The 26,176-nt window shown below is 47.7% G+C and overlaps 1 protein-coding gene across 3 annotated transcripts in view; it reads right to left on the reverse strand.

Moving 5' to 3' along the window:
- TSPAN32 (tetraspanin 32) overlaps positions 1-26,104 on the reverse strand; it is a 45,029-nt gene extending 18,925 nt beyond the window's left edge. For 2 of the 3 annotated variants that reach the window (XR_006017799.1, XM_042038634.1), the window contains exons 1-6: positions 26,008-26,104; positions 24,098-24,451; positions 18,900-19,187; positions 16,751-16,865; positions 15,398-15,495; positions 8,682-8,756 (exon numbers count right to left, since the gene is read on the reverse strand). Coding sequence is in view for 2 of the 3 variants with exons in the window: in XM_042038634.1 (XP_041894568.1) it covers positions 8,682-8,756; positions 15,398-15,495; positions 16,751-16,865; positions 18,900-18,965 (354 nt within the window). In the remaining variant the exon portion in view is untranslated. The remainder of the gene's footprint in view (positions 1-8,681; positions 8,757-15,397; positions 15,496-16,750; positions 16,866-18,899; positions 19,188-24,097; positions 24,452-26,007) is intronic. The other variant, XM_042038635.1, reaches the window with a different exon arrangement.
- Positions 26,105-26,176: the final 72 nt, after the last annotated feature.

A 26,176-nucleotide genomic window follows, 5' to 3' on the forward strand; every position in this document is an offset into this window, starting at 1 on the left:
GGCAACCTGGAAGTGTCAATTAGGTGGAAACCACTGTAGACTTGTACCAAGAGCAATGGTCTGAGTCTTAGTGAACCATCTTTGCAACTGCTGCCGGGCAAAAATCCCAACTGCAAAGCTGAAGCTCAAGGAGAATAAAGTGAAAGGAGATGTCAGGATTGTCTCAAAGACAAGCCCACCTTCCTCCTTTTCAATAAACAGGAACACTCTTGACATGGCAGAGGAGGAAGACAAGCATGGGAAGCAGGAGGAGGATGCTCATCTCCTGTGGGTCTTTGTTCCTTTGAGGAACCAAACCGAGAACATGCAGTGCAGATTCAGAAGAAACTGCAACCTCAGCACTTCATGATCTTTCAGCGTCACCAAGAAGGATGCACTCACCAGCCTCACGCAGATATGTCCCTTCAGAGGTGGCTACCACAGACTCCCCCACTCGGCCATGAACTGCAAGCTAGGCAGTTGTGAAACTGGAATAAAGTAGTTAACTCACTCAAAAATCTTCCTTGCTCCAGCAAGAAAAACACTTCTTCATTTTGCTGTCTCTGTCTTCCCTTTCCTCCCCAGTGTGCAGAAACGCATGTGTTCACAGCATGTCAGAAACAGGGGTGGGGGCAGATGCAACAGCTTGGGTTTGGGCAAAGCAATGATGCAACTGCAGTGAAACAGGAGAGAAAGCCACTCTGGGGGCTTTAGCCTGGTTGCAGAGCAACTCCCATCACATGGATCGAGCACATGGTAAGACAAGCTTCCCCCATCCATGGTTGATTAAGCCCTCTCTAACACAGTCACTGCAGCTGGCTGAAGGTTTGTATTTCCTTCATTTCATGTCAGCTCCCCAGCCTTCCTCTAGCTAGCCATTCCCAGATGCAGAAATCCAGCCAGTGCTGCAAATCAGAGCAGCCTTTGACGTCTCCCATGGAAAAATGGCACAAGATAAGAAGGTGCTGCTCCCCCTCTGACTGACAGTGCTCACTGTAGACCACTGAGGCCAGAAGATTGAGATGAGGCTTTTAGCCAAATAGTTTTCACCCTTTTTCCCCCCAAATCTGTATACACATACAGATTTTGTATCTATCTATCTATACATACATAAGAAAAACCCCAAACCAAACCATATGGACTTCCCTCTACTTTCTGGTATTGCCAGGGAACCAGGCAAACGCTGACCATACTTTGGAACATTGCTGAGGAAATACACAGAAGGAGACAGACCAAAAACTGATGTGGAACAAAGAACTCAGAAAAAAGGAAAACCTCTTTCTCTCCAGCCTCAGCACTTCCATCCAGTCCTTGCACAAAACACTTAAAACATGATAAAGTGCTGAGCTGTTACACTGCTCACCTCCTCCTCATTTCCTATCTCCATATCCCCAAAAGAACAGCAAAATTCTTGCTGCGTGGGTGCTATACATCCCTCTTGGCCAGTGGGCAGGGGGACATCAGAGCCTCATACTCAGCCAAGCCATAAAACCCAGAGGCCACCTCTGTGCTACTCAGATGCAACATTGCTCTGTGTCTGTGACAGAACACAAGATGCTTTATAAGGAAGTGCAAAAAACACAGGCAGGCAGTTAATCAATATCAACAAAGATTTTTTTCCATAAACCCTTCAGTTCTGTGGCTGCACACCTGCCAGTGTCACCAGCCTCAGATTATCAAGGTCCTCTTGGGGGTTTTTTGGACTAGCTTTTTTATCTTTGCTTTTTGCTTTTTTTGTTTTCAAAAAAACTTAAAATTTTCCATCCATTTTATAACAGAACTGCAAAGCCAACAAGCTGCCAAGGGCCCACACTGACGTTCTGTGTTACTGTCTTTCAAAACACACAGCCTGGCAATTTATGAACCACCCCTCCCCCCCAAAACTGTGGTCAAATTATCTCAGCCATCCCTGCACCCTTACCTGTAGCACTTGAAACCAGTGCCAGGCAAGACTGCTTCCCAACAGAAAGCACTGAACAACATTGAAAACAGTTTTAGTTTAAAAACCAGTGGTATCAGCAATAGAGCCAGCCCCAGGACAGCCCTGTCACCTCTGACTGGGTGGTGGCTGTCCTGCTGGGGTGAGCATCCTATAGGTGCATGAAGGTTGGAGGTGCCACAGCGATGGGAACCATCCAAGTGGCCTCAGGTGCCACAGCTGACACTGCTGGAGATGGGAGCTCCAGCTCCAGCTCTGCCACAGAAAGCAGCAGAAACAGGGCCATGTGGGTTCAGTGCCGGGGCAGCCATAAATTATAGAACCCGTGAGTGCAAATGTGTGGAGGCTCAGACAAAGGAGAGCAGTGTCTCGCTGGGGGGAGTGGGCCATTGCTGGGTTGTGAGAACATAAACACTGGGAAAGAGGCACAATATTTAAAAACACTAAGGAAGAGGGAGGGGTTTCCCCCTTTTTTGTTTTTCCCATGGAGCTCAGAGACTTGGAAAAGCTTGGTGCTTTTAAATTGATTGTGCCTGCTAGATTAACAGCAAGACCAAGGAGCACATCAGATTGTTCACAGCATTCACATCAGTGATTTTTGTAAACGCACTTGGAAGATCCCTGTGAGGGGCTACAATCCCGATCCAGCCCCACTGAATCAAAACCCAAAAGGAAACTCCCTGTATGCTTCAGGGCTGGCTTCAGAAAGCACCTGAGCACATCTTCAGCTCGTGTTTAAGTCCCACTAAAATCTCTAGGATTTCAGCCTGCATTTAAGCATTACCCACAGATGAGACCAACCAGACCCTGCAAGACTTTGCCCTGACACACACTGGACACAAATACATCCTAGGAAATCCACAGAGGAAGGACCTCTACAGTCCCACTTAAGTAATTATCTAGGAAGTGCTAGGTTGTTCCTTACATACCTGCAGAAACAAGATGCATGTGCTGGTTTTATGGTCACTAAGAGAAGATTTCCCTCCTGGAGACCCAGGCAATGCTGACTCTGGTTTTGCAAAGGTGCTGCTTGGGAGGGAGACCCACAGACAGAAGCACTGGTTCCATATGCAGAGAAGGGAGGAGGGAAGCTGCTTTGCTCAAGAACAAGACCCATGTCTTGAGATCAACAACCAATGTTTGTTATTTAACAACTGCAACTGTTAATTCCAGCCATGTACACCATGGCTGTTAGAAAATCACCATTTCAAAAGGTACCCCCTTGCTTGCTAACAAAGCATGGAAGACTCCATTTCCACTTCCCAGCATGAGGAAGGGAGAGCACACAAGTTCCTCTGGAGAAAGCAGAGCAAGGCTGCAGGAGAATCGGGGTGTAGACAAATGGCTTGTATTCCCTGCCAATAAAAAGCTAAATCCTCACATTTATTCTTCAAGTACAAGCAGTGCAGCACAGAGGGGCTAATGCCTTTCCACTTATGTGGAGCCAAAAGCCACAGGTGAAACTCATTTTGAAATCACCCAGCAACCTGAGAAACTGCTTGATAATTAAGAGATCACCGTATCATTGCAGCTAGTGCAAATCCAAGCAACCTCTTTATTCAGAGGCCATGGGGAATCAGGCCTTTACAGAAACATGGACAACTATTTGCACCAGTTTCAAATTCCTGAGTTGGGAAATCGTAATTTAATCCATTTTACGCTTTTACCTGCGAACAAATCTCTGTAATTAAAATGCTCATTCTGTTGCGAAACTCCTTTTATGTTGCAGCAATTTTAGTGTCACTGACCCACCCTACTGTCCTGGCTTATGGGGCCAGGGCCACAGGGTTACTGGAAGGACCAGCTCAGCTGCTGCAGAGAAAGGGAACAGCAGAAGGCGATGTGGAATAGAAACTCCTCTGGCCTCTTTCACAGCAGGGTCCAGAAAATAACCCCAAACCTCAGGTTCAACAAGGCAAAGTGCCGGGATCTGCACTTTGGTCAAGTGAGGTCAACAACCTCATGCAGTGCCACAGGCTTGGGTAACAGTGCCTGGAAAGGGACCCAGTTGAAAAGGACCTGGGTAAGAGCTGACAATGACACAGCATGTGCCCAAGTAGCCAAGAAGGCCAAAGCATCCTGGCTTGTATCAAAAATAGCTTGGCCAGGAGGACCAGGGCACTGATTGTCCCTCTGTACTGGGCACTGGTGAGGCAAGGCCACACCTCGATTCCGGTGTCCACTTCTGGGCCCATCACTACAAGAAAGACATTGAGGTGCTGGGGCGTGTCCAGACAAGGGCAATGGAGCTGGTGAAGGGTCTGGAGGGGAAACCCAGTGATAGGGAGCTGGGGTGTTTAGCCTGGAGAAAAGGAAGCTCAGGGGAGGGAGACCTTATTGCTCTTTGCAACTACCTGAAAGGAGCTCGTAGCCAGGTGGGGGCTGGTCTCATCTCTTAGGCAACAAGTGACAGGACAAAAGCCTCAAGCTGTTCCAGTTTCAGGTTGGACATCAGAAAGAATTTCTTCCCTGAAGGAGTGGTCAGGCATTGGAATGGGCTGCCCAGGGAGGTGGTGGAGTCACCATCCCTGGAAGTGTTCAAGAAATAACTGGATGTGGCACTTAGTGGTCTGGTCTAGTTGACAAGGTCTAGTTGATCATTTACAGGCGGGACTCGATGATCATGAAGGTCTTTTCCAACCTTAATGATTCTATGATTCTATTTTTGTGTTGGTTAGTAAGTCTACCAAGTATTCTATATGGCAGCTGCAAGTACAGCTTTGCTCCAGCCTCTGCAGACAGGTTTGTAAAGCAGCAGTTAATGGGTGAGAAGAGAAGGGAAGCTGGGGAGGAGGAGGAGGAAGCAGCAGCCCTCCCCACCAGCTGGGCTGGATGTGGCATGTCTCTCCTGCATCCCTCTCTGCGTTCCACATCCCTGCTCTTTTTGGCCACGCTGTGAACGACAGAGGGACCTCACTTAAACACATAGCAGTTTGGGGGAAAGGAACTGCCATAAAAATAACTTCGGAAAACAAGATTCAGCTCTTCAGCTTCAGGGACCAGGACTTCCTAACGTGACTGAAAACCATCCGAAAACCTCATGATTTCTGTGGTTACCACAGCAGTTCCAGCAAAGACGCTTGCGTAGGGGTCATCCCATCTCCTCTGTCCTCCCATGCATGTCAGCCTCTTGCTCACTTTGATTGCGCCACTGTCCTTCCTCAGACAGGTTTGCAACACTTCCCTACCAAGACCGAGAAGGAACAATTGTGATGCAACCTTTTAGGAGAAAGCACAATAAATCTCAGGTTCATGACTGCTGCATGTCTGGCATACATCACTTTAAGAAAACAGACTATGGTGACATTGAGTCCATCTGGAATGCGGATAACTTGAAATTAAAACATTTGACATCTGTCTGAAAGAATTTGTCCAGTAGCTACAGAAGGTCAGGAAAGCAGAAAAGAATGGGAAATGAGAAGATTCATTTTGTTTACAGTGCCCAGGTCTGAGAATATCAAATATTTACAAATAACTCTTCCTTTCTCCCTGCCCAGCTTCTCTGTAGGAAGTACTGTAAACAAGGCTCTGAAACAGCCACACAGGCAAAAAGGGCACTTCGTTTTCGTCATGTTCAAACAACATTTCTATCTATTGTCTTTTGATAATAACCATCAGAACAATTTTTCAACTGACTATTGGGCTTTACTTTTTCAGATGATTTTCTGTAAGAGGGGTCTGCTTTCTGAAGAAAATGTAGATTTTTTTTTTTAATATTTTTCTTACCAACAGGAGTAAACCACTGAAGCATCTGCCATGGATTAGTGCAGGGGAGACCTCCCATTCCCAGCTTGCAAATGAAGGGGAGGACTCTCTTTTCAGTGCTGCCTGTGTTCGGCACCTTGCCAGTAGGGAGGGAGAGGACAGGAGCTACTGACACCAGCTCCCAGCTGGCATTTCCAAAATGAACAGCCTAATTTTCTGTCTGGCATTCCACTGGAAAGTCAGTGTATCTTTCATGGGAAAAATTGAAATTTCTGTTCTAGCCATGAACGTGGGGGCAGTACCCCCTCAGTGCTCTTAGTGATTCAGGCACGTGTAATGGCCATATTCATCCATATTCAGTTTTACATCCTCAGTTCCGTTCCTTTCTTGATAGCTGTGTACATCCCATCAAGCTTACAAGACACCCACCCACTTGGCTGGGTTTGAGTTTCCCCTCCCCTCAGATTACCACAATTAACTATTTTTGAGAGTACTGACATGCAGTAGGCAGCAGAGGACACCTGCTTGAATTTGGTTCTTTATTTTGAGACAGTCAAGCCAACAAACAGCTCTATAACGAGACTTCAGAAGTCTTCCCCCTGCTTCATTCAATTTTCTATATCACTGTGCTCCTGTCCTGGAGGGGCAGACACACCTGCATTTCTTTCTGTCACCCACATTTCTCTCTCACATCTGCATTTCTCTCTCTAGTGAGACAGGTTACTTTTCAGTCCAAACTAAATTTCCATGTGTTCTGTAAGTGACACTTCTAATTAAATCTTCCTCATTTGTATTCCCTGCTTCTCCTTGCATTTTAGGAAACAGAGAAACACAAGATGGTCTCTAATGGTATTCTTTTTTTCTGTTGTCAGAAACAGTGCTGGTTTTCTTTGCCCAGAAAGTAAACCTTTTACAAAAGCCCATAATTTTGCCTAGTGGAAGCTGTTTTGCTTACAGAAACCCAACCAACTACTAAAGCTAACCATAACCATGGGTGCATTTGTGGGCAGGGCACTCAAAGAAAAAAAACCCCATGAAAATAATTTGAAGTAAAACCAGATGTAGTGATTAAGAGATATACAAAGTAATTCTCCTTAAAAATTTTTCAGCACAATATTTTTTGAAGGGCACATCCCTGTATTAATCCAACAAACAACATTTTTCTTGTGAACTTTTTATGCCCTGCACCATGTATGTGGATTAAAAGTAAAACTAAATAGTCTATTTGGAAAACACAGTTTCACAATGCCAACCAGACACAGTTTCTGGTGCCATTTCTCCTTTACTAACACCTTTGCTTCAATCTACAATTTAAATTCAGCAGAAGAAGGAGGGAAGTGTGCTCCCTTCTGTGGTGGTCATGAGAACAAAATTATTTCCATATTACATTCTTAGTGTGAATGTAATAAATGTTGATAGTTTTGCCTGAAACAATAAGAAAAAAAAAATAAAGAGGCTGTGGAAAGATATTTTTTCATGGATGTCTCAACCCTGATTGAATCCACTTCAGCCAGTTAAGTGTACAGATAAAAGATGCTGTTCTGCCATCAGCACTCAACCCTAACGTTTCCAAAGCAGTTGGACAAATTCACAGAGAAAAGCCCAGGGAGAACATTGAAGGCAAAGGCACCAGCAGGTGTCACCAGCAGACACCTGGGCCACAAGCTGCTGGCATCTGAAAAAGCACTGTTTTGTGCTTGCTGGGTTTTTATGCTGTTAGCTTGGCCAACAGCAGGTCAGCCAAAAATCTCCTTGGCCAACAACTTTAGCCTGGTCCAGTGCAGCCACCTGCACATATCAAAGGATTTTCAACTACTGTGGGCACTGGCCAGCTCTGGGAAAACTTTCTAGAGAAGCAGGACCTTATCCCTCACCTTAACCTTGACTTCTGCTTTCAGAAGGACTGGGTTTTAATTTATGCACAGGACGCTGAACCATTTGGGGACAGGGCTCCTTGTGCCCAGCAAAAGCAATTGCCACAGTCTCTGGGATTTTGATGGAGCTGTGCTCCTCCATCACAGAAGGAAATCTCAAGACCAGCCTTCTGACACACTGGTCTTTGATCCCTCACAGTATCTGTAACCCTAAAATGATGAGCTGGCAGCATCAATCCCTAATCCACTGGGATGATGTTTCACGTTATTCAGATCCTCATAGCTGCCCAGAACATTGCAGGTTATGGCATGTGCCTGGGGCCGGGGAGGAGCAAAATAGAGACAGGGACTGAGCCACTGCATGAAACATCTATCTCTGAATTATTTAGGTACTTGCCTAAAATACCAGTGTTCTGCTTTCAAAAGAAAAATGTCATGATTTTTTTACACTTCTGAGTCTCCTAAATTTTGTATTTTTAAGTGCAGGGATGCAAAAAGGGGAATAAAGACCAACTTCCCCGGCACCTCGCATCTCCCACACCACCCTCTACGACAGCACCAGCAAGCTCTGGATTAACAATTCAAAACCCAACTTTCTTCCAAATTCAACCTCCTACAATCTTCTCTTTCTGGTCCAGCATGATAGTGACCCAAAACACCATTTTTCACTCTTGTGTTTTTCCTGTACCACTGCTGCATGTTAATAAACACATCTCCTGGGTGTTTCTCCTGGCCACTGCCAGAGACAACCCGAACAACCTGCCACTGCCTTCGAATAGAGGCTCCCAATTGACATTAGCAGGAAATAGAACCAGCTGGAAATGACTTTTCAAAAGTCAAGCATCTCATTTAAAACAAAACAAAGCAAAGCAAACATCCCCTGTAAAAAAAAAAAAAAAAATCCCAAAGCTAATGAGACTTGCATTTTGTTTTGCCTTCAGCACAAAGCATTTGCCCTGCATGAGGTTTTCCACGGCTTCTCCCTTCAGATGATCCCATTGAAGAGGCAGCTGATGAAGGTGACCCTGTTCTTCCAAGGGATGGATGCAACAGAGCATGGATCTGATAGACCTCAATATGGATGTCTTAATTAACACCAGATGTCCCTTTCATGGGAGAAATAGTTGCTACAAAAAAAACCTCTGACGAGATGCTGGTGGTATTTTCTAGCAGCCAACACTTACCTCCGTGCTGTGTGTGTATCTCCAGCAGGCAGCTGGGATCAGTCCACAAAAGGCCAGAGCAAAACAGAAAAATCCCTGAGGATAAAGACGAAAAATACCAACAGTTACAGCCTGGGGAGAAAAATAACCATTTGCAAACACAATCAGGACATATTTAATATGCTTGTTTGAGCAAGTTTCATTAAAGTTTAAGCATCACCTTCTTTTAATATCCCTCATAATGTCAGTTACTTAAAAGAAATTACATGGACAATAATGTGGTTCTCCATCAGGAGTCCTGTAATTACACTGTGACCAATTGAAAAGTTTGACCAAAAAAACAGGCAGCTTCCTGCAGAGCAGTTATTCTATTCTGCCCAAATTCCTACTGGACAAAGAAAATAAGGTATAAAAACATGATATTTACAGTATGCTCCCCTTCTGCTGCAGGACTGTGCTCCAGAATAGCATCTCCTTACTCATGGAATACAATCCCCTGGATTTAAAACTTGGCTATTGGCTTCAAAGAGGGCAAACCCCACACAAATAGTCCAGAAAGAAGCAAATAATTGGGATAGAGAGAAATCAACCAGCTGTGGAAGAGGAGCTGGACTTACTCTGTGACCAAGGCGGCAGCTCCACGGCCAAGCTGCCTTCTTTAGATCAGCACCATTCTAGTTAGACAACAGGATGACAGAAATACAATCAAGGCCAGAAACTGACCCTGAAGTGTCTAAACAATAACAGCAATGATGCAGGACGTGGCTTGACTTTTGTCTTCTTCCCTAGGCTTGCAGAGCTGGAAGTTACATGCTTTTATTTTTATTTGAACAACTCTGGACCAAAGAACCCACACACCCTGATATAAAAAGCACTCGCCTGCTGTGACAGCTGGACCAAATGATCTTGTTCACATTAAAAAAAAAAAAAAAAAGGAAGGAAGAAGTGCCTGTAAAGTGTTTGAAGGCTAACTGGGCTCATCAAATATGAATCCATGGCTTAGTCTTGGAATGACAAAAGATGATGAATAAGCATCAGTTGAAAATTAATACCCTTAAAAGTTTTTCCATGAAACTGTGCCTCTTTCAACACAACAGTATGTGGGAAACTTAGCCAGCTGACTGCATATTATTTTGATTTCTAATTTTTTCTATGACTGTCTTTGTTGTATAACTGTAATAACTTGAAAAAGTTTAAATCTTTCATGAAATTTTACCAAATTCAAGCTTAAGAGAGGAAGAAGAACATTGCTTCTACCAGTTCTGCTTCACAAAAAAATTTGCTTAAAAGATATAGTTAATAAAAAAAAGCTCCAAACTCATGCATAAGCAGAAAGAAAGGAAAACGTGTTACTTCAAATCCTGGAAATGAAAGTGAATGTGCCAGTAAACTCCTTTTTCTGGCTCTTGTCCATCTGCTCTGTTTCTCTGCACTTTCCGGGGACTTTGCTCCTGGAACAAAACTGCCATTGGTATTTCACCACTTTTTTGGGGCTGCCTTGTTTCACGCTCTGCATCAGACACTGGGGAAAACCCTGGTACAGCTCTTAAGAAAAATATTAAATTATGTATGTCCAGTCTCTCCTTTCATTTATTTTTTGGCAGCTGCCTGGCCATACAGCTGATGAGATCACTCGTTGCCTTGCTAGGAGCTGAAATGAGATTACAGAGGACCCTAAAGGAGATGAGAGGAAAGGTCTGATCAAACACTGACATGACAAGGGGGTTACAAGTCATGAAGATGTGGAAGAGCTAGCAGGGCAAGATATCACAGACCAAAACTCCGCTGGAGTGGGGGGTTCAACTCCTGCAGGTACAGCACAGAGTGGAGGGAGGAGGTGAGGTTACACAGGCATGTTAAGTTGTTCTTCAGTAGGACCAGACCCTGCATTTTGCACTGCCTCCAGCAACTTCCCCACCAAACAAATGGCATTTTCACCAAAATCAAGTTCAAAGACAGGAAAATTTAAAAAAAAGAAAATTAGTCAGATGGAAAAACCAGCACTGAGAGCAATGTTAGCATTCTTCTGCATATCATTCCATTAAAGTTACAATTGTGGGGACCCACCATGAACCCAGAGAGTGTGAACAACAGGGTGCCAGTGACAAACCAGATTTCTTCCTCTGTGATCTCCCTTCCTTCCCCCACCAGCTCCAGCACTTACAACATCTCTCTGGGGCCAGAACCCCCAGCAGATTAAAATCCTCCTTCTCATCTTCCCTTCCTCATCTCCACGCCACATCTCAGTCCTTCATGTTCAGCATCAACTCCCCCTTTATTTCTGTCTGGTTTTTCTGGGAATACCAAAATGCAACCCCTTGGGAAGCTCCCCATCCACCCAGCTGGTGCACAGAAATTACACGGCTCCGAGAACATCTTATAAATTAATTATAGCCTGCTTTTTCACTCCCCAGCCAAAAGGCTTTTGGAAGAGCAACTTTCTAATTACATTAGAAGACATTTGGAGGAAAAAAGAAAAAGGCAATGTGCAGTTTGCATACAAAATATGGAAGGGTCGAGGCTGGTTCACCATCTCCCAGACCCTTGGAGTTCCTTGGAGCCAGCCACAGGCTGCTGCCTGCTCCCTTTGCAAGAGACAGCCACATCAGCCCTGTGGAAGGCTGTCACCAGGCAGACATCAATTACTCTTTTATGAATGACCTTGTTTCCATGCTTGCTGCAAGGAACAATTTCTCTTCCAAAGACTTGGCAGAGTCTGCAGGAACAGCACCCTGTCTGTTGGCTGGTGTTTCTTTTAATTCACCTTTCTGATGCTTCTCCTTTGGTGAAGGGGGTCAGCTTTGGATGAGGGAGGGATCCTTTAGATCAGACTGGGTTCTGTAGCTCTGCCAAACTCCCACACTTCCAGGGAAGGAGCTGACCTCTGCCCTGCTCTGCTCCAGCTGCTTTTTGGTGCTGCTGTGGTCATGGCAAGGGCCAGCTCCCTGCCAGACTGCAGAGCCCGGGGGCAGGGAAGGGGGGAGCAAACTTCAGATTGCATCCATCAGGTTGTGTCCCTCCCTGCCTGACCGAGTTCATCTAAAAGCACGCACTGTTTTTGCCCTTGCACAGAGCAAACACGAGTCAGTGACATCAGAAAGAGGAATCTGTCCTCGGCACCAGCTCTGCCACTGGCACACAGATGCCTCACTCAGAAGTCTTGCTTCATGAGGGAGAGCACAGGAGACAGATTAAATTAGAAAGAAAGATGCTGACGTGTGCTGCAGTTATATTAAGGACCCTCTACACACTAGCCTACACCTGGGTATAATAAAGCAAACAGCCTGTGCTGTGTGCTAGCCCTACTAGCTCATCAATCTTGATGAAAAACTGGGTTATACCGGGCATGCACTGAGGCTTTTTCCACTGAATTTTTTTGGAACATCTGCTCTATCCTGAACACAAATTTTCCTCTATACAAGTCAGGTTTTAGGCTGTAAGAATTTCAGCGGGGATATTATAGTTGGAATGTTGCTCCTTGTTTTTTCTTTTCTTTCTCTTTCTCTGTCTGACCAGATAAGAACACATGATGCTTTAAACCTCACCGGTGCTGGAGTCTTTCCTTTGTACAAACAGCACTAGGAAAACTGCTGTTTTCCTTCCTTTTCCTGCCCTTCAATAGCGACACGACCTCCAGGGGCTGTGAGAGCTGCAGGATATTAACATTCACGATGGCCATGGATCACCAGAAAGCAGGGTTTGCCTCAGCTGGAAAACAGTCAATAAGCCTGTTGCTATTCTCCCTGTTTAAGAGGAGCTTCAGGGGTAATATTCCTGGAATTTAGAACATAACTTGTTATCCTTAAGTTCTCAATTACTTTCTTGGAACCAGCTTCCTCACAAGCAGCAGTGGATGCACAGTAGCATCTGTCTGGTCTCATGATACTGCTAATGCAGCTACAAGAGAATCTCCTGAGATGTGTGTGCCTAAACCAGTTTGTCCTGTTCTGGTTTCTAAGCACTGTGCACCCATTACTGGTATTAGAACAGCACCAGTAAGGCCTACAAAGACCAGAGACCCCTCCTCTGTAGGCACACAAACCTCCAGACAGCCAGGCAGCATGAGCATATAAAACCAAAACAGACAAAAAAGTGCTCCCGTAAGCCCGTCTGCATCCTGGTCAGCTTTTCCCCAGGGTGGCCCGTTTACCAAGTGGCATTGTGGTAAACTAGCCACACTGATGCAGACATCCCCCAAGCATGGCTCGGTTTCCTGGACAGCCACAGATGTGAGGCAAATACTCTGATGTCTTCCCTCTTTGATTAAAGAATGAATTAAATGGTCTTCTAAATAAGACACACTCAATGCAGGGAGGAAAAGTCCTTTAAAATCAATAGCAGGGGAAGATGAAAGATTCTCTCTATTGCAGAAGGAGGAAAAAAACTCCAAGCACCAGGGCTGATCCCTCCTGTGAGCTACAGCCCAGCAGGGATCAGCAGAGCTGGACAACACTCTGACAAGTTTTGGAGCCCCACAGGGCCAAACCCCACTCCTGCCTGCGGTTACACCTCGCTGCAGCTGTCAGGGCTGGCTCTCCCTGCCTTTGCTTCTTGCTGGCAGATCAGAGATTACAAGTGTGCCCTGGGAGTGGGAACTGGGGTGAAAACAAGCAGCGAGCTGGGCTTTGGTGGAAGATACAGTTGGGAGGAGAGGGGGCGATTTTTAGGAATAGGTAAAGCCCCCCCTGTGTGATTTAAGACGATGAGCTCCTTGAACACTTGGAGCCGAGAATACTGTTACTGGTGGCCAGCTCTTGGGTGTCTGCCAGGGTTCCCGTTAATTCCTGAGGGCTGGGGACGTGCCAGCAGCCCGCAGGGGTCACGGGGGCTGCTTCCCGTTCCCGGCGCGTTCCGCAGCATCTCCCGGAGCGCGCGGGGAGCGGCAGCGGGCAGGGAGCGGCAGCGGGCGGCCGGCGGGCCCGCGGCCCCCTCCAGCGGCGGAGCGCGGCGCTGGACCGGCCCCGCCCGGCTGCCAGCGGCCCTCTCGCCTCCTGCCCCACGGCTCGGCACGGAGGCGGCGGAAACAGGGCTTAAGGGCAGCCGAGAGGCATCCCGTTATCCCTGCTCAGAGCAGCGTGGCGTGACGCCTCGTGCGGCACCTCGCACCCTTCCTCTGCTTCCCGCCAGGCAGCGATACCGTGACTTCCCTGCAAAGGTGCCATCAGGGGTCCAAAATGAAGACGGCCACATCCCACTCCCCTCCCCCCCCCGCCCCCCAAAATTGTGGAAGCTAAAGACAAGCCAACAGGATGCACTAGGAGCCACAAAAATAGCCACATTGAGGGTTCTGCCAGCCAGAGCTTTTTTTGGTGGGCAGAGCTTGGCTGTGATAGCTCAAACCAGCTGGGCTGGTGGAGATGATGGGTGGCTGGGGGAAAGGATCACCCACGTTACAACGGGAAGGGAGAGCAGCACCGTGTGGACAGTGCCTTTGGACAGCAGCTCTGGAGTTCGCTCAGTATGTGTTTGCCATCTTTAACTATCGCATCCGGAAATGCCTGTGATTTTAACAGCCTGTTCTATGGAGTGGCATGCCCCAACCACATACCAGAGAGTAAGGCAACAAATAAACATTATAAAGAAGTTTGGCTGCATCTTCAGGCAGCCATTACTTTCTCCACTAATCTGTACATACCCATTGGTTTAGATGTGGTAGTTGCAGGCACACATTAAAAACACTTCAGCAAAAGGGTGGGAAGTTACACCTATTCTGTTAGAGTTATTCATAGGAACTCAGGCCCCTTTGGGCATCTCAAACAGAGAAAGGAAGATGGCATATTCAGAAGGTGAAAACATTAATCTCAGGGGCTGCTTTGCACTGAATTTTAAGGTGTCAGCCTCTCATTTCTGCCATCAGTATCATTTCCCCCAATTACACACATTAGATAAATCTCTTTAAAGTTACTGTATGACAGCAATGCAATTATTTTATATTAAACACGATTTCATGCTCAACAACCTACCTGCTGACTCCTGCCCTTCACATGGGAAAACATGCAGTGAGCAGCACTTTACCACTCATCCCTCCAGCCCCAAGGCTGGAAGCTGCTCTGTGCAGCCGAAGCCCCACATGCAGGCTCTGTTTTTAAATGGAGCTTAGCTCACAGTCCAGTTTACTACTGTCAACATGGTCCAGGCCCAAACAGGCACTTCGCTGTGGATGATGGAGAGGAGAAAGGGGGAATTTCAGCTCTTATGCTACCTCTCCTTGTAGGCCAAAACTCAGGGTCCAGCCCAAATTCCCCATGCCTTCTGCCTTGGTTTGTATGCCTCACACCACCACTGTGGTGGATATTTGCAGTGATGGGGTGAAAAATAGTGGCTAGTTTGCTGTCACAAGTCAGGGGAAGCATGTGAGACTCAAAATCATGCTGCTAAGGTTTCCCCACACAAACCATGTGTTCACTTGATGAGGGGAAAAAAAATACCCTGGGAATTGTCATCTCCATAGTTCCTTGGCAGATAAGCACCTTGCCTCTGAAAGCTGCATACACAGGGCCTTGGCAAAGGAAACTAGGCACAGAAGGATGCAATCCTCAGCCTGAAGAGCTCTGCAAGGTCATGCTTCTACAAAAACGTCCCCTTGCAGCACAAGGTGGAACAACAGGACCTCCTTCCCCAGGCATACATGCTTCCAGGCATAAGGCAACACAGCTCCCAGCACCACACATTAAGGGGGCCAGCCCCAGGTGACGAAAAGCCCCTCCCAGCCAGTTCCTGTGGGTACGGATACGCACCATGGCGGTGAGACACTGCGATTCCCGCACCGTGGCGGCAGAGCTCAGCAGAGCTGCCAGGATCAGGGTCATGCTCAGGCAGATCCCAAAGTAGAAAGCTGGAAGGAAGTCAGACATGGGAGTTGTGGTCAGATGCCAGAGGCCTAGTCTGATGCTTTCATCCAGAGAAAGGCCAAAAAGTGCATTTTGAGGAGCTGGCCCCAAATGTCCAGGCTGCAGAACTGAATTTTGTCTGTAATTTATTCAATACCCACTATCTGTGTATGCTTTGCTGTGTATGTCTGGCAGGGCTGTAAACCTCTGAGTGGTTCCCACAGCTCCAGCAAAGTGAAGCAGCCTAAAATGGTGTTGGTCCACCCAACAGACCACAAGCTGCCAATTATTTCAGCATTCTGATAAGGATACCCCCCAAATGGGGGGTGCTGGTGTGCAGCAGCTGTCCCACAGCCCCTATCGGGACTCCAGGCACTGCTAATCTGGTGCAACACTCACCCTCTGGTTTCCTCCTGGCTCAGGCAGGATCACAGCCGGTGCCCCAGGGCAGGGCTCAGGGACCACGGCTCGGCAAAGGGCTTTGCTACCCTAACCATGCTGAGATAATACTTGCAAACAAGGCAAGTGGAAGCGTTGCTGGAGAGGGTGACTGGGGTGGGAGAGCCTGCAAGGCTACAGTCAGCGCCAATATATAACCCCTATATGTGTAGGAACAGGGAAGGAATGTACCTTAGCTTTGGACTAACATAGTTTTTACACCTGCCTTATTAAACTGAAATTGAGAACCAGGATCTCGAGAGGGTATGAGCGTGTTTAAACCCAGAGTACAGCTTGGGAGAAGCAGCAGATGCAAGCGCAGCAGAGGCGAGCAGGGTATTTTAGTACCTGGGCTATCTCTGCTCTAGCCTTGTACCTGAGACTTCTCCCTTGTGAAAGCAAAAATACCCCACATTTCCTAAAACAAACTCTAGGTGTTGCCATGCATTTCCCCTCCCAGCCTCAATTTTCTATGTTCTGCTTCAACTCCCAGTCTCCTGCCAGCCCCAGTGCACTTTTAGTGACTGAGGAGCTCCTCCTGAGCTCCTACTGCAGCACAGGGGCAGGATGGGGACATGGTGAATAGAGGAACAGGTGCAAACACAGAAGCACCTGAGCACCCCATGCTCCCACAGCATGCTTTGGTTACAGGCATGCAGGTTTGATATGGGAAAGTAAGTGCCTGTAGGACTGTGTTAGTCCTAATGCATCCTCCAAAATCCAGCTCCTTCCTCCTCTTGAGATATTTCCTTCAACTGCTTTAGGGAATTTTGTAGCTCCTGGTATGACCAAAGTTCTCACTGGGATGTGACCGCAACATACCTCTGTGGTGGATGACCCTGTAGGAGTTGCTGTCCAGGGAGACGTTGCTGATGAGGGTGAAACGGAGCCCATAGTGGGTGACTGTGCTCAGCGTGGCAATGGATAGCCCCAGGAGCTGGAAAAGAAGGGTTTCAGGAAGGGATTTACAAGGCAGCAGCTCTTTCTGGGTGCACACAAAGGTTTGAGGTGTATCTGAATACTCCTGAGCCCCATGCAAATGCAGACAGCCTGATCATCCAGAGGCCACCATATGTACCCCAAAATGCACATAAAAGGACAAACCCCAGACACTTAAAAATACTAAAGCTGTTCTTCTCTCCTGCATAATGAGTGCATGTGACACTGTGCAGCCCACAGTCTCTTGGCCAGTGCCCGTGGATTAAATTCCCACCATATGAAGAAAACTGAGAGGATTGATGCCCTGGCAGCACCTGGGTGGTGCCACCCCACTCTGCAGACTGCACACATGTGGCTGTGAGGGCTGCCAGCTTCAAGAGTGGTTTTAGGCAGGGGTGATGTTCTCTGCTTTGCTGTTTGCAAAGCCAGTCTCGCTGCCTGCTGTTGGCTCTGTTTCCTACAGTAGAGGGCAAAGAGCTGAGTCCTGTACTACTCTAAGTTGTCTGTGCTGGTTTCTGTCTCTGCAAGGTGTTGCTGGCCTGTTTCTGTCCCAGCCCTGAGAGCACTCGTATGCCTAAGGCACAGGGTAACTACTTGCACATCACCCTCCATGTTGCCCAGACTGAATCCAGGTGACGGAGAACGAACATTTCTGATGGTACTTTTCTGTGGGAGATGGCTCTAGGGCAGGGCTCCTTGCAGCATGACTGGTGGCAGAGCTGGGACAAAGGCACCAAAAGCAAAACCAGCTCCAAATCTAGTGTAATGAACCTGCAAAATGCAAGGCCACTCCTAGCTCTGAAGATAAGGCTTCATCATTCTGTGCTTTCACAATACAGAAAAATGAGGCAGCTATACCTGTGTCAAATGTGACAGTGCAATCTCAACATAATCCCCACTGTGTGACATTTTCTGATAGCTTTTGCTGGAGGCTTACGGTCTCAGAGACTAAATCCATCCAAACCATAGCATTTTGTCTAACCTAATTCGTGGCACCTTCAGATCCTTCAGACTGTGCATTACTGTGTATCTTGACCCACGCCCAGCAAAATATTAAGTGCAACACCAGTTAGCTCAGATTTCTGAGAAACACCAGTCTAAAATCCTCCTAACAGCAATAACAAGATTCTAACCATCCACAGCGGCTGTGCCTTAATGCCTCCTCTAAACATGCTTGGTACCAATCCTCCTTTCATTTCCTCCAAATGGTGTATTCTGTTATTTGGAAGAGAGAACCATCGTACAGTCAAACTACAAACTTCATTTGTGGCCCAAAATAAGGTATTACTTTTAATTACACTCTTAAAAAGCCACCAACCCTCTTTGAACTAAATACAGATTATTATTATTGCTGTTGGTATTGTTATTATTATTACTATTATTAAACTGGCAAGTTTTGATGAAGTGAAAAGGCAACAATAACATACAAGTCAAAGCATCCAGGAGAAGTGTTCTCCAGTATCCACCATTTCCCATCAGCTCTTACAGCAGATATCCAGAAACTCCCCTTGAATTTGCTTCAAAAGCTGATAAAAAGAGTCCCTGGAATTGTTTTCGCTTTGCGGTGCTGATCCACAGGTTTCTCACACACACTTCCACCAAAGCCTTGTGGTTTCACATTCTCACTGATCCCACCTGCAGTCAACCACCCTCCCAGCAGCAAGTGTGACTGCAGCAGGTCTGTCCTCTCTCTTTTGCTCCAAGGAGACAGGAGCAAATATCTTTTTGCTGAGAACCACCCATTCTGCCAGCAGCGACCTTTTCTTTCTCCTTGGAGGCAGCTGCTGAGTTGTGAAAGAGCAGCAGTGGTGTGACATCCCTGAGAAACCAGAAGTCTATCAGAGGAGGGGGGGCGATGCTGGTGGCCAGCGATAACCGCCCATGGTGCAATGATAACTCAGGCAGTTGGCTGTGCTTGCCCTCCGCCCGCCAAAAACAGAACGTGGGAAAACCATCCCCTCTCAGAGCGGGAATGGCAAAGGCAATGGTTCACCTCGGTTCTGCAGAGATCCCCCCAAACCTGCCTGCTCACCATGACACAGAGGCTGGTCACCAGCAGCTGGCACTTGGTGGTCCTCATCCCGCACCTCAGTCCCATGGCAGCTTGTCCCCAGAGAGAGCTGGCAGTTGGTCCCTCCAGCTCTTGATAAAGCCTGGGTTTCCACCAAAGGAGGCATGGCCACAGCAGGGCCTCTCAGGAAGTGGAGTCCCCACCACGTGCCGATGCACCTCCTCCTGCCTGATTATTAAATCCTGTTTAGGGCAGTCACCTTCTGAACATGCTCTCAGTCAGCTGCTGTCCGCTCCCACACACAGCCAGCTGGGAAAGAAGGAAGAACACACAGAAAAACAACCTTTCATGGAGTTTGGAGCAAAGCTCCCTTAAAAAAAAATTTAAACTGTGCAATGAAAAGTCAGTGTCAAAATATCCTGGCTTTGACTTTCACTGGAATGCAGTTTTGCTTAATAAACATTGTCGGTAACATTTTTTTTATAATCTGCATAAATAGTATTTTGGGAAAAAGTCTAGGAAAAAATTATTGAAAAAAAAAATAACCTGTTGTTTAAAGAAGGGATTAAACCCCCCCAAACAGATCTGTGTAAGAGTCTTCTCTCCCCATGTAAAACTACCACAGGGCAAAAACCTTTGGCTGAGTCTCTATTAGAACTTGCATTTGCAGATATGGGAAAAAAACACATTTTGGTAGTATTTTATTCAGGAAAATGGCTATATGGAAATATAACCCCCTTCCCCAGAGATGCTCACTGTCCGTGGACATTTTAACTCTGTCCTTTCCCCTCTCCTAGCACTGAAGACTCCATGGACCCACAGCTGCAGAAGATTTCTTGTCTTCAAAACCAGCTGTCTCCAGGACACGTATTTCTCAAAAGTAAATTGCAAAGAAGCCTCAAGAATGATCTGGCCAAAGTCAGCCTGAATAACTGAGTGCCTTAATCATCCTTAGTTTTGGAACCAGGCTGGCGGAGAACAGGTGAAACAGAGTAATGAAAAATAATTGCACTCCCTCCAGGTGGCAAACAAAGGGAGCAAAAAAGTAAAACCATCCCACAACAGTAACTGCAGGAAGATGACAAAGAAGGAGGAGGAGAGGAGTGAAAAAAGGAAGGAAGATGCATTTTGTAAAGCGAAGAGAAAGCAAGTTGCACAAAGCCATGAGCACAGGAAAAAGCATGTTGTGATTTTCTGACTACATCACTAGCTTTCTTGCAAGCTTTCCTGCAGATCATCTTGGTTGCAGCCTTCCAAGATGCCAATGAGAACTGCCACAGCCAGTGCCAAAAACAGGTGTCCCCATGGCTCACAGGTGCCTGCCCTGATGCCCAGGAGGAGATACTTATGTACCGTGTGCAGAGACCTTCCTCCTCTGGCTACTATCTGGAGACCATCTGAGGAAAACCAATGGCTAGACAACAGGGCAGGAGGGCAGTGGGGAGAGGACAACAAGCTGGTAAGGCAGCTGATGCCAAGCCTTCAGGAGCAGGATGGCCGGGAACAGACCAGACAGGGAAAATGCCTTATAAGACACTGTCAGAGTTAGGATTGCATCTGAATGCAGAACTGTGGGCACCCATCATTTCTTCTGATACTAGAGGACAGACAGGGGTGTTGTCACCTGCATTTCCAAGGTGAAGGATCCCTAGTACAAAGGCAGCAGAGCTGGTCCACCCATGGAGTTACAGGTTAAATCTGGAAGGGCTGCAAGAAGGCATAAGCACAGCTCTGTGTGTAACACCAAGCCACATCAGCCCAGCCACGAGCGACAGTCACCAAGCCGTGTCACCTGCCCTGAGCACACCCAGAACCTGTTTCACAGCGACGGAGAGGGAAAAAAACATGGAACCCATCTTCGTTTCCCGCTAGACCCCAGTTCCTTCCCCGGTCCAAAACGACTGCCACCGCAGAGAGACCTGTGAGAAGCCAAGTCTCACACTAGAGGTCCCCACAGGCCAGCACAACCCTTTCCCGAAGGGCAGGATGATCGACGTGGGCTTTCTGAAGGGCAATTCCCTCCCCAGTTCTATAACGGTCTCCTCAGTTCCTGCAGGAGCCTTGCACCTCACCTCAGGTCCACCTGAGAGGTCCCAAAATCGCCATCTACCCACTTTGCAAGGGCTCCTGGTCTTCCCACAAAATATGTTCTGCCTCCTTTTATCTCCAGCCATAAAAACGGGTACCTTCACTGACTCACGGAGCTCTGAAAGCAGGTCTGCAACTTTAAACACCTGGGTTTAAACAGCTGCTTCCTCTGTTTTGGTAGAAAATGCCAATTTCTGAGTAGCTTGCCCGTGTCTTCTGATGCTTCTCCCACCAGCAGTTCTTGGTGCTCTTGCTTAATACCCATTCCCTCTACTAACTGCTCTGCCTGCTGGGCTCAGGGGTGGAGGGATTTTTTGCTGTTTCTCTTTCCTCTCTCTTACCTTCTATCCCATACAGGTATGCCTTGAAAGTTTCCTGTTTGGGACAGAGCATATGTGGATTTCTAACATCAAAAAATTAACAAGAGCAAAAGGAGTTGCTTCCTCACCCCTCCCCCCAAAAAACAGCCAAAAGAAAGTCACTCCCTCACCCAAAAGAAATCAGTAGAGTAGAGCTGGGATATTAAGAGGTTGGGCTGTGATTGAAGGAGGCAAATTTGGCACATGGAAGGGCACTGCTGAAGGGAGCACAGGGGGAGTCTGTGTGCTTATCTTACCTGTGCCCATCGAAAAGGCAATCTGCAACACTTTACTTTCTAAGGGATTAAACTTCCCCTGGGTGCTCTGTTGCTGGCACACGCCTACCTCTCTGTCCAGGAAGCATTGGTGAGAAACAGGGTGTCCCCTCAACCTCATCCTACTGGGAAGAGAGGCAGGGCTGGTGGCATGCCAGGGAACCACCCTCACAACCAGCATGTGGGCTGGATGACAGCATGGCTTTTCCAGCAAGACTTGGCTTCCTGCCCACCTGGGCAGGTTTTATTGATCAGTCCCCTTTGCAAGAGCACAACTTATCGCTCCCAGAAGCGGTGCAAAACCACAGGTGACCACAGCTCCTGCCTGTGGCTTCCTCCCTTATCTCTGGTTATCAGCTGGAGCATGGAAAGATGGTAGTGAGTCTGAAAATACCCCAGGGAGCACAGGTGCTCTCTTTCTAGCCTTGCAGCAGCTTGCAGACGTCTGTTATGAAAATATACACCAGCATCCCCAGCTGCATGGGTCTCGGAAGGATGTGCCACCTCATCCAGAAGGGAAGGATTGATTTTAAAAAGGGAACAAAGCCAGATCATATTTTTTTGCAAAGCTATAAACTCCCAACACTCTTCTGAGCTGGAGGGAAACAATGCCCACTCTGTCAGAGGGATGTTCTAAAAGAGCTGGGGGATTTGATGTGTTAATGCTGCATGGGGTGAACTTGGGACACTAAACACAAATGGAGAAGAAGAGGCTGAATTCAAGCTGGTGCCTTCTCACTCCATCAGTGCAGCCACCAGTAATGGAACAGCAGCACTCCAGCCTCAGCTGCTTGAACTCTGTCAATGCAGCAGGGAAGAGAAACCTCCCCCTGGGCTTTGGGGCACTGCTACTCATGCTCCTGAGAAAGGATGGGCTGGAAGCAAGAAAGAGGATGTCACCCAGGAGCTAAAAATACACCCATCATCCAGTCAGGATACTCCTGCGCCAGGTCCCTGCTGCCTCTCAGGAGCCTCCTCCTTTTCCAGCGCACAGCACCATTAGGGAAAATACCTCTCCTCCACAGCAGAAAGCAGCTCCAAATGTGTCAGATTTACAAGTGTCAGTGGCTCAGCTCATTCAGTCCTTCAGCTACTGCCCATAGCACGGCTGGATTCACCCTAAAGCTCGCTCGTAAATAAAACATGTCCATATCAAACCGCAGCGCAGCCATAGGGGTGATGGGAAGCCGGGGAGACCTCAGAGCCTGCGTCTGCCTTCCCGGGCACATCACAAGGATGCATTGTAAAGGCTGCTTAGCATTCATCTAGCACATACACACAATCAAAGCTAAAAACCAACTTTTAAACCTGGGGCCATCTCTTTTCAAGAAAGGAATGACAGGAGAAAAGGGGGAGGTGCTGGGCTTTGCCAAGCTTCAGATGCACCATACAACTCCACTGTGAATGGAAACAAGGCTGGCTGGAGGCTTGGAAGACACAAAACCAGAGAGAAATCATAGTATCTCCAAAGCACTTTTTTACTTATTACTATTTTCAATGTGTGTCCCAGAAATCCTCTAGTGATTCCCAGGCAATTTGAAATTATTATAGGTGAGCAAATAAAATGTCAGAAGAGTTATTAAAAATAGTTCATCAAGCCAGAGAAAGATTACATTGGAAAAGAGCATAAGCTGAAGATCCCTTCAAAGAATAAACCCAAATGAACATCTTTCTCCACTGAAAGAACCATACTCATAGCTCTAAGGCACACCGCCCTACTCAAACAAAATTATTTTTGCTTTTTCACATGCTAATTGCAAACCATAACTGCCCAGGAGCCAGCTGTGCAGGTGGTAGACCTGAAAACACAATGCAAGCCCTGCTCCATCTAGCCCTGCTCCTGGTGAAACCAGTGTGAGCACAGCCCAGTCTGGCAAGTGGGCTCACCAAGAACAGGGCTGCTCAACTGCCCATTGCTTTTTATTTCTGACATACATCCTCTCAAGCTTTATTGCAACAGGACCTCTATTGCTTTCCACTGGAGTCCAGAAAGTTTTGGTAAAATACTCTAAAAAGCCCATGTCAGCTGCCTGTAATGCATGGGGTGACACCAGGGCTGACCCAGCACCCCACCCTTCCTGCTGACACATGTGCCAAGTCAGGGGCAGCACTTTGCTCTCACCTTTGGCAGGTGCAAGAACTAAATGTAGTGTCAGAGGCCCTTTCCAGAGGCCCTTTTTCCTTCTCCCTGAGCATCGTTTGGCCACCTTGCAGCACACTGGCTGAAGCCACATGGGGCTGCAAGGTGTCCACACCAACCACACAGTTACCATTTTTGCCTTACCTGCTCCAGGAGAGGAGAATTTCTTCTCCCTACTCTCTGGGGATGGGTAGCACATTGATGGATGCTCTCTCTCCCCAGATTATGATCAGGAAGTTGATTATGAGCACAGACAGTGTTTAATGATGTCTTGTTCTACTGGATCTTACATAGTCATTAACTTTATAAAGAGATTTCAAGTGAGATTGCATTTCTCTGAGTACAAGATGTACCTACCTACCTTCCTGCAGACTATTGGGAAGCCAGCTGCACTGCTAGGAAAGTGTAAGCACTTGCTGTGTGTTGAATATCAGATCCGATGGCCACATCTGGCTGGAAACACACGTCGTGATCAGCAGTCTGAACCCAATTTGGACAAGTCAAGCTCATCCCTGAGCTGAGCGTGGAATCTCTGTGGCTGGAGGCTGCGCGCTCTCCCTTGAGACCGGGTTTACTGGTGTGCGTTATAAATGAAAAAATTCCCTGTAGCTATTTTTGTATTATAAAAATCCAGTTATTACTCTTGAGTGTGGCACTTCGATACAGAAAGCTTTCTCTTGAAAGGTTTCAAGGGCAGCAGCTTCCCCTTTCCTGTGAAAAAGGTTTTCAGCAGAAATTAGAGACGAGGTAATAAAAGAACATCAGTATTACTCCACTGCAGTAATGCCCCTACTGACTAAGCTACGTCTGACAGTGAGCACAAGGGAAGCCCCCTGTACCAGCCAGGGCAGCTTTGCAGATGCTGGAGACAAGTGCATGACATGGCCTGAGCTGAGCAAGCAGTCTGTGCACTCCCAAATATGTTCAAGGCACAAGCAGCTCCCTGGTGCTGCCCGGAACCCACCAGGAAAAATGCTCCACCTGTGCCCCATGCCATGAGCCACTCCTTTGGGGTCAAGTCCTTCAGAGAAGTTGTAGGGCTGCTCATTGGTTTGCCCCCAGGTCTACAGCACAGCCAAGAATGTCTCAGGAGCCGCTGAATTTGGGCGTTAAGCCTTCTGCGTGTTTGATTACCAGAAAATCAAAGTGCTCGCAGGCTCCATACAGGAATTTCAGCTCGGCTGCCTGGGACACTGCAGTGGGGCTGGTTCCTTCAAGCCATTGCCATTGCAACTGATCCCCAGGGGCAATATTTCTCTTGCAACATAATGGAGCCTTGCTGCTCCCTAAATAACCCACACAGAAACTAGAAAAGCCCCCTCTGTGTCACATCAAGAAATGATAGCTCTTTGAACTACCATTTTGGCTTAGATACACCCAAGGACCAGCACCACAGTGGTTCAGGGCAGCCAGGGGAATACAGACCCTTTGATATCCAAATCGAGCTGCAGAGTCTTGCTGGCACCTGTCCATGTTGGTGCCAAAGACACCCACTTGGAGCACTTTCCTGAGATGGGGTTATGTTTCCCCCCCAAAAAGTGAAGCCCTGTGACTGAACTGCCCCACACTACTGGATTTTTTTTTTTTTAAAGGCTGGGTAGGATCAAAGCCAGGACAGCACATCCTGAAGCTGTGCTGAAGCCAAGAGTGGACACAGCTCCAGGGCAGTGCGTTCATGTAGCTCCCCCTCCATCCATCCTGTTTATTTAGCAAAAACCATGCAAGTTATTTCTTCCCACAAGCTCCCGGGACTCCAGGAGGAAGCTCCTTTGTCCTCCCCACTCCATCCAGCTATCTGAACGCACCTTACGCTGCTGCTCTTCCCACCGGAGCTGGAAGCAAGGCTTGCTTGATGGCAAGCCAAGGAGGACTGCTTGGCATGGCAGAGGGAAGCCGGACTGCAACCCCCGAGCTACAAAACCTTCGCATTTTCCTTCTTGTCTCCATACCTTTATCCCTGAATCTCCCACTGAAGCCCAAAAAGCCGGCGTTGGCAACATGATTCACGCCACTGCTATAAATCTTTGTTATTATACTCTTTTGGTGGATGTAACAAAGCAGAGCCCCGGCGTGTCCCGTCTCTCTGCCAGGCAAGCACCGACCGGGAGCCAGGCGCCGGCACTCCCCGCTCCGCAGGGAAAGCCCTGGGAGCAGCCGCGCTGCCGGGCCGCCGCCTTCCCCACACCGTCACCCGCGAGGTACCCGGTTTCGGCAGGGGCCGGGCTGGTGGCACATTTGAAGGGACAGAACCCAGGGCTTCCACTCACCGAGGGCACCGGCGAGTCCCGGCAGTTCGTGCGTGCCCGGTCTGAGGTGCGGAGGAGGCGGGGCGAGAGAGAGGCCCCTCCCCCGAGTAATAATAATAACTAAATTACACTAAAACGTCAAAAATTGCCAGGGCAGGGGCGGTGATTTGAGGGCAGGTTGGAGCGGGGG

Source organism: Corvus kubaryi, unplaced genomic scaffold (genome assembly GCF_017639235.1).
Source record: "Corvus kubaryi isolate FWS band 111438036 unplaced genomic scaffold, C.kubaryi_AGA036_p1.0 37392, whole genome shotgun sequence".
Classification (NCBI taxonomy): domain Eukaryota; kingdom Metazoa; phylum Chordata; class Aves; order Passeriformes; family Corvidae; genus Corvus; species Corvus kubaryi.